Genomic DNA, 8,792 nt, shown 5'->3' with positions numbered 1-8,792 from the left:
AAAGAAATATTATACTTACATAAGCAAAAACTCATACTATGATTTGTCTTATTGAATGACACCTCAAATCAACAAAAAATGCAAATTGCATCCACAAATTTATAACTGAATAGAGAGCAAGAATTTAGAGATTAATAGAGAGATTATCATAGAGGTGTACCAAAAAATTATACATGAATAGAGAGGAAGAATTGAGAGATTAATAGAGAAGTTATCATAAAGATGTACCACAAAATTATACATGAATAGAGATGAAGAATTGAGAGATTATTATAGAGGTGTACCATGAAGAGAAGATGAAAAATTATAACCTAATAGAGAGAAATAATGTGAGTTAAAAGAGTACTTATTAGAGGGAAAATGAATAGGTTGAAACAACCTAATTAAATGATCTTAAATGTGAATATGAAACATAAAAAATAAATATTAAGGTAGGAGAAGCTTGAGAAAAGGAGAAAAAAGATAAATCATTTTCTTGTTTTGAGAAGATGCCACGTCATTGCATGTGGTTTCTTCTTTAATATATATATATATATATATAGATTACCAAGATGACAATCATGTCTTGAAGGAGTAACTGAATATTGATCGTCATTTACAACATATGCATTAATAAGAAGAATCTTGGTCATAAATCTTCAAAACCTGCAATAAATGATAAAGATAACTGTCGTCAAAGATAGGCATGCGTTAGTATTAGTCGAGAATAATTAACCAGGATCTTGACTGTCGATGATTTGTTTGTCACGGATATTGATGTCGTCGACCAGTCGAGGAAGGTAGTCTTATCGAGGATAATATCTTCGATAGTCGAGGTGACATAATTTCACCCAAACAAAAACAAACCAAAACCCAAATTCTTTCTTCTTCATCACCGCTACTCCAGATCTTTATCAAGCGGCAACACCTTTAAGGTGGATCAAAGCCTTGAAAAGTCATCCGATGTGTATTGGAAATCATTTTTCAAATATTATATTTCACTGTTAGTAATGCCTTAGGTTAACATGAAATTAGTATTGGGATAATCTAGAAATACATACACGAATTAAAGACACAAATTTGTATATTTATATATTTATCAGATCAACGTTTATGTATTTATATTAAACAGTTAATATATAACTGTACAACAGTTATATACAACCACCATAGCTGCTTATGGATAAGTAAAAAACAATTACAACTGACTTAAGGACCACCGCCATGTGCACGACCCCCTTGACCCCTCGTCTTTCGGCAATCTGAAAAAGTGATAGATGCAACATTAGTGAGTGTATAATCCGCACTTCCTAACTAATATTGTTTCCCATATCACCCTAATCAATCTCAAGTAAATCATACTTACATCAAATGATTGATGACACCAAAATCACCGACACAAAGTCCACTCTATATGCGCTTCCTTCTGAGAAGATCTGTAAGGTTCTGGTCTGTCCTCTCCCTGTCAGTCGATCGATTTCTAGTTCTGCTTCGATTTCTGGCCTTGCTCGAAACTGCTTCTCTCCCTCGTCCTCTCTCTCTCTCTCGATAAAACAACGCTTCCCTCTCAATCGAATTTTGCTCTAGTTCTGCTTCTCCCCCCAATCGTTTCTCTCCTCATGTCTCTCTGTTTTTGCTTGAAAAACCGTCTTCCAGGACGTGGCTGCTGCCACTGCTTCTTCTCGTGCCGTTGGATGGCTGTAGAGTTGCTGTTTCTAGGCTGCTTGCTTTAGGCCTTGCAGCTGTTGGGCTGTTGTTTCTTTTTCTTCAATGGGCTGCAGCTGCTGTTTCTTGGCAACGAGAAGCATGAAATTACTGTCTTGTTTTCAAAATTTGAAAGGTAGCAACAATTAAATGATAACCTCAACTAATAGGGGTATTTTAAGCGAGCGGTTAACATTATTTGCAAGGTAAATCTGACATTAAAATATGTATAAAATTGGTACTTATTAGGGGTGTTTAAAAAATCTGTTGGACCGCTCAAACCAGCCGAACCAAGTCAAACCGGACTGTTTTTGGAGGTTTGAGCGGTCTGACAGTTTGGTCTGGTTTGAGAAATACCAAAACCGGGCAGTCCAGGTCTGCGGTCTGAAACCTTTTTTGGGCGGTTTGGACCAAACCGTCCGCCAAATACATATATCTATACTATATTATAAAACATTTGACAAAAACTTTTAAAAACCATTTTTATGCATACAGTACTTTTTATTAATGCATATTACTTAAAACTCAAGATTACAAGTAGATTGTACGTAAGTACAACTTATTAAAGCTCCATATCTGAATTCATGTAATTAACTGCAGATAAACATAATCAAATACAAGATAAAAATCTCAATTTAAATATAAAAAATCTAAAATATAATTAGGATATTATAAAATTTATATTATCGAAATGTACTTTATCTCAATTAATATTCAATATACTGACCGAGTTTAATTTGTCTAATATTTGGAGTCCACACCAAATGGGATTCGAGAATTCACTTCTATTATTCAATATACTCTCTATGTTGCATGTAGTTTTTCKAAGTATTTTGTTTTAAGCCTTAAAACAGTTGATTATACATGTAAAAGAAACCGAACAAACACGAACGGGGTCTTGTTCATGTTCGTTTGCTTAAGTTAACCGAAGAAGCGAATGAACACGAACGTTAAACGAACAAAATTTTAGATGTTCGTGTTCGTTCATTTAGAAAGTAGGCGTGTTTGTGTTCGTTTATGTTTTCGTTCGTTAAGATGCTAAACGAACATAATGAATAGACTTAAATGAACATAAATGAACAATTTTAAACGAACATAAATAAAGTAATGGAGTAAGTTTAAATAAATACCCACGTTGGATTAGCCCAAAAATGTCTTCAACTCTTTATGAGCCAAGTTTCAAGATTTAAAATTTTCTTATATGTAAATAAAAGTTTATATAAATATATTTATATATTAATCGAACGTAAATAAACGAACGTAAACAAACGTAAGTGAACAAACATTCACGCACGTAAGTGAACGAACAAGACTTTTGTTCATATTCGTTCGTTAATCTAAACGAATAAAAAAACTTGTTAATGTTCGTTCATTTATTAAATAAACAAACATAAACGAACTTCTTGTTGAATGGTTCACRAACGGTTCGYTGAACGTTCGATTTATTTACARGCCTAATTATRCATCAGGTACAAYCTATTGTTATATACCACTTAAAATTTAAGAGTACAAGTAATATTATTTTGATATAAATATTACAACACAAAAAAGCACCACCTACAAGTCTGTTACCTTATTATTATCTTTATAAAAAAAAAACCTTACCATTAGAACCAAAATAAATTACATATTTATATTTAAATCTAGAATATTTAAATATCATTGACCATTATATTATGCAGTCAAATGAACTTATTCACCATAATGTACTTGGTTTTACATGCTTTACTCAATTTCATATTTGCAATTCTCATTGCAACTAGTCATTACATAAATACTACAACATTTAGGATACAAAAAAAATATATATATATATAAAATGTGATCAAACTTTTGCTAAAACCCATCGCCCATTTATAACTTAAACACAAGGATTTCAATAAATCATAGATATAAGAGGTCACATAAAGTAAGGGGTCATATACCAAAGGCATAATGGGTTTGTAGTGTAATAGTTACCACGTTCTCTTACCTTACCATCTTAAATACTAACGTCATAAAGATCAGTAAGAAGCTTCATTTCTGAACTTTCGTGATCCTTATAAAGTGATGAATCCGTCGACAGGCTCCTCGGCCATAGGCTTTCTATCGAGATGGTGGAGGCTTGTGTCTGACCGTCGTGCGCTACCATGTCGAAGRCTTTGAACCTCATATCTAGGTTCCCTGTATCTCGTTTGACCACCAATGGCTGAACAGGGATTTTACCTTCGAGCATTTTGACCACGGATGACATGGGTGGCCTAAGGGTGGGAGATGGATTGGTGCATAATAGAGCCAAGCTCAGCATCATCATTGTCTCTTCTTTTGGGTATTTCGGACCAAGACTAGGGTCCACTAGTTCCAAAAGATTCCCTTGTTCTTCTAGGACATATGCCTTCACAGACCAAAATAAAAGTTATCAGTTGTAGCCCTTTTTTTATTAACTTGGATATACAACCCGCTATGCGAGTCGACTAATCCTAGGGCAACCATCTGCTTTGCGRGTAGACCGGAGTCACCACATTTGAACCTCCATGGCCACAAGGGGATTTTTATTCCTCATTGAATTTGAACCTAGGGCATCTAGGTGACCTTTGGAGCCTAAGCTTAAACCAATGAGGCACCACCCTTGCGGTTAGTTATGGCCCTTTTTAGGATGCATCGACGGTTTTGGCAAAGAAGCTCAAGTGCAATTCACTCCCACAAGCTAGCTCAAAGGAGAAGGGACCCAAACCAAACCAAACCCAGTATACCCCTCCCGAAGGTAGGGTCTAGGAGGGATAAAATGTACGGAGATCTTACCATGTCTCTTGAGACAGACAGAAAATTCCTGTTAAGACCCCCCCAAGCTTGCAAAAAAGGTTTACTAAGAAAAATATTACTGAGACTTGTTTGGATCACAWAGCCCAAATACCAAAAACTTGTTTGCCTTATATTCTCTTTCTCCCATCTCCTAAAAAATTGGGTCAGGTCACATAGATGGGCTTGGTGAAAGTGTTGGGCATGACCGGGCATTATATATRCATATTAAATGTAAAATATTGGGAAGTTTTTGTAGGTTTCAAGAGGATAGAGAGATAAGTGAACTCCCTTATGGAGTCGCGTATGTCCCTGTATACTTTCGGATAAAAGGAGAAAGGTATAAATATCAAGTTCTTTTTCCAGATTTTTGGCAGATAAAAAGATACAGATTTATTAGGTTCATTTTCTTCATGATCATTTCATAATTGAAGCGTGGTTAGATTCACCAGGTTCAAGTTCACCTACTTGAATGGATTGTTGAGCCCTCTAGATGGACGTCCATACTCTATTGTTTATCATATACATGCTTAGTGGTTGTTGAAATATTTGTTATTTACAGTTATATATATACACACAGTTATGTTAGATTTATTATCTTTTGTGCAACGAACATTTTGGTTGCTTATTCTAAGATCTCATAAATATAAAGCAYAATAATAAGGGGAGATTGGTGTAATTAGTTTTGTAATTATTTAACAAGGCAAGGGAAAGAGAGAGTTTTGTTGATGAAGTAGAGGGACAACAATCACCAAGAAATCATTGCTTTTGTATAAGCCTTAATATAGGGGAATTGGAAGGGTATCTAAAGAAGATGGTCAAGGTTAAGGTCATAAGTTCGGACAAGATACCTATCGAGGTGTTAATTTGTCCGAGGGAGGCGGCTGTGCAGTCGTTGATGGAGTTCTTCAGTGTCATCCTTAGGACAACCAATAAGTTTAAATAGTGGAGGGTTAACGTGTGATGGTACCATCGTATAAGAACAAAGGAGACACAAAAGGTTATGCCAATTATTGTGGTATAAAACTACTTAGCCACATCATGAATTTATGGGAGTGCATGATTAAGGGMAGGTTGAGGCAAGAAATGGAGGTACTAGAGAACCAATTTGGTTTCAKGAAGACACTACTAAATGGAAGACCTTTTACCTACGAATCTTTCCCTGGTAAATCTGTTGCTAAATGGTGATTTGTTACAATACCGTCACAAAATGTGGTAGGTAAATTGTTGGTGGGTAATTCAAATCAATGACGGATTACGCAGGTAGGTATTTTCTAGGTGACCATCGGTAATGACGAAATTTTCCTAGGTGATTTTTATGGGTAAAAGTCATTTATTTTGTAGTGAGAGGAAGTTGAAAATTGAGACAATTCACATCCTCAAATGCCTAATGGAGAAGTATAGAGAACATAGTAAGGACCYACACATGTATGGCAACGTGCACGAGATTTGATTTGAAGGAGCTTGAAAGAGATAGGGTATCATGTAAATATGGCAGGTATTACAAGATGTATATGAGTGAAAGAGCATGTGTATTCCGCAGTTGGTGAGACAAAGTATTACCTAGTGGAGAATGGTGTACACCACAAATCAACTGATCAACACTAAGCTCATTCCTTTTTAAAGTGATTTTGGACGAGATTTCCCGGTGGATTAGGGGATTGTCCCATGGTGAATGTTATTCACTGACGATATTGTGTTTGTAGTAAAGTYGAGATTAGAGGTGAACAAGAGAMTTGAGTGGGAGGAAACATTAGAGACACACCTATGGTGCAACTTTAGTAGGGAAAAGTGGTTAAAGGCTCAAGGTGCACTTAGGCGCAAATAGTTCCAAGGGCTAGGTCTGAGATAGGGGCCTCAGGAAATGCGAGATTCATCTTATAAAAACAAAAGGATACACATATACATACATACCATATATGCACCCACACACATAATTACCACATAACTCAAATATGCATCAAAGCCTCCAATGCAGCAACATGCATTACTTTGTTAGAGGCAGAAGAGAGAAATGTTTCAAGCGTGAGCCAYGAGGGAGAAGTTTTAAGGTCTGGTTATTTATAGAAAAGAAGGTTTGAAGTTCAAAGGATTGGGTTTTAATGTTAGGATTTGGTTTATGTCATCTATTAAATAAATCTTTTGTTAAGAAATCTAGGAGATGAGAAGAGGGGAGAACTTAACTAATATCAGGGTTTGATGACTAAGTATCTAAAATAACTCTTTCTCTGGCGCGCCTCGGCCCACAAAGCGCATCCTCCAAGACGCAACGCSTTAGTGAGCCTCGTGAATACACCGAGCCTCGACTTTAAAAAAGCACAARACCTTGAGCCTTGTTAGCCTCAGAGCCTAGGTGTGTGATATGTGTATAGAAATATACACTTTGGCACATAGTTAGGTTATCTTACTTTATTTTATTTCTTCCCAATCACATAGTCCTTTTAGTCTTATTTTTTGGTTWAAAGTTGTTTGGATCTAAGTTGTAGAAGTTGTTTATGTTATGTGTTATTGTGGATATTTTGTTAACAAATTTGTTGCTACAATAGGTATGCCACAACAATGGAAGTTGTTCCTAATYTTGATCAGTTAGTGGAAACCTTTTTAGCGCCTGGCCTTTGAAAATARCTTCTTTTGGGACTCAAGACTAGGAGTGTGTAGAAAGTCACCCGATCCAATTTAAACCGAACCGTCCAATTAGAATCGAATSATCAATAATCGGATATCCAATTGTTATWGAATCGCATTGGATCAAAAATTTCAACATCCAAATTGAATCGGTCGGTTCTTGGATGGCAGTCCAAAATCCAATAAAACCGAACTGGTCCAATCTAATGACCATCCAATTATTATCCAACTAATATCCAATTAATAACTATATATAATTATTAACATTTTACGATATTGTTTTTTAGTTGATATTTATACGATATTGTTTTTTTAATAACTTAAGAAAATTTATGAATAATGGTTGAAATGGTGGATTAACCGGTTGAGTATTGGATCAAAAGATTGGACGAATCTAATCCGATCCAATGGATAATCAATAGTAACATCCAATGGATGGAACCGATCCAATCCAATCATCCATTGGATTTGGATCCAATTGGATGTCCAAAATCCAACATCTAATGRATGATTGGATCGGAACGAATCCACCTAAATCCATTGGATTTCAACCGATGAACACCACTACTCAAGACAACATACTTTTGGAAGATTTGGTTTAGTTGATGGAAGAATTAAYTATGTACTTAGCTAGCTAGATAGTWGTTGAATTTGTAATGGGTTAATACCTTTTRGATATTATGTTCTCCTTGTACTTTAGTATTATCTTTTGGTCCCCCTTAGTGCTATATACGAGGGAGGATGCTAGAATGTTTAGCAGACAAAGAAAAACCTTCTTACAAGCTTTGTAATCTAGTAACTTAATATCATCTTACAATTTAAGCATTYAAGTCTTCTATATTTACACCAGTTGATACAACAACAYTTGCAGCTTTCATCATTTTAAATTTTCTGCATATTTACATTTTCAGCAAGTTACTTTTTATGTCATCTACTTTCAAGTCTTTTACATACATTTCAGTAATGTTGGGCTAAACACTCTATCTTGGGCGTGAGTGAAAGTTGGAAGAATAAGCTGTGTTTTTGTSGATAATTGTTTTTTCCATAGTAATCTACTCCACTATTCACTCATGGGTTTAATATTTCATCTAGTAATCTTTAACAAATTGACACATGTTATTTTACTTAGATGAGTTTCAACTTACAACTAAGACAACACAAATAATTTAACCAATAATGCTATAGAGGCTATAAGAGTTACTGCAATCTTTATAGGTTGCAAAACTATATGGAAAGAAAGAYAAGATTTATACTAAGCATGGATTTGTACTCATTCTGGGTATTGCCAGCAAGAGGTCTAATATGTACTTCGAAAGAAGGTCATTCAATCCAATAGTGTTTGTAGAGAAMTATTGTTACAACAACCTCAAGTATGTTGTAGCAAGTATCTACGATACTCTGGTTCTGAAATTCCAACTTGATCTTGCACTCATGCTTTCTTTTAATTATGGTTATATCTCAGTAGTTGGTTAACTCACTCCAAAAAATATTGATTTGAATTCCCTATYTGAAATCCTCTTTTAAGTTTGACTTCCACAACCCTTTATTTTATATGTCCTTGAGGTACAATACTTGGTAGTTCTTACCATTATTAGTTGTTTTAAGTGACACTAGTGAGCCATGTATACTGGCATTATTTACTAGTTGCTATAGCCTTTTGGGGTTATAATTTCACACCAACAACATGATTTGGGCGCTCTTTTAAT

The 8,792-nt window shown here is 35.1% G+C and overlaps 1 protein-coding gene across 1 annotated transcript in view; it reads right to left on the bottom strand.

Moving 5' to 3' along the window:
• Positions 1-3,644: 3,644 nt before the first annotated feature.
• The window catches only part of LOC112503866 (probable LRR receptor-like serine/threonine-protein kinase At1g53430), an 18,901-nt gene continuing 13,753 nt past the window's right edge, over positions 3,645-8,792 (bottom strand). Inside the window, exon 24 of the mRNA XM_025107845.1 lies at positions 3,645-4,057. Within this exon, the coding sequence (XP_024963613.1) occupies positions 3,665-4,057 (393 nt within the window). The 3' untranslated portion in view covers positions 3,645-3,664. The remainder of the gene's footprint in view (positions 4,058-8,792) is intronic.

The sequence above is a fragment of the Cynara cardunculus genome, unplaced genomic scaffold (genome assembly GCF_001531365.2).
Source record: "Cynara cardunculus var. scolymus isolate 2C unplaced genomic scaffold, CcrdV1 Un_Scaffold_4006, whole genome shotgun sequence".
Taxonomy (NCBI): Eukaryota; Viridiplantae; Streptophyta; class Magnoliopsida; order Asterales; family Asteraceae; genus Cynara; species Cynara cardunculus.
The sequence above is the reverse complement of the archived record's forward strand: the minus strand, read 5'-3'. Positions and strand labels throughout refer to the sequence as shown.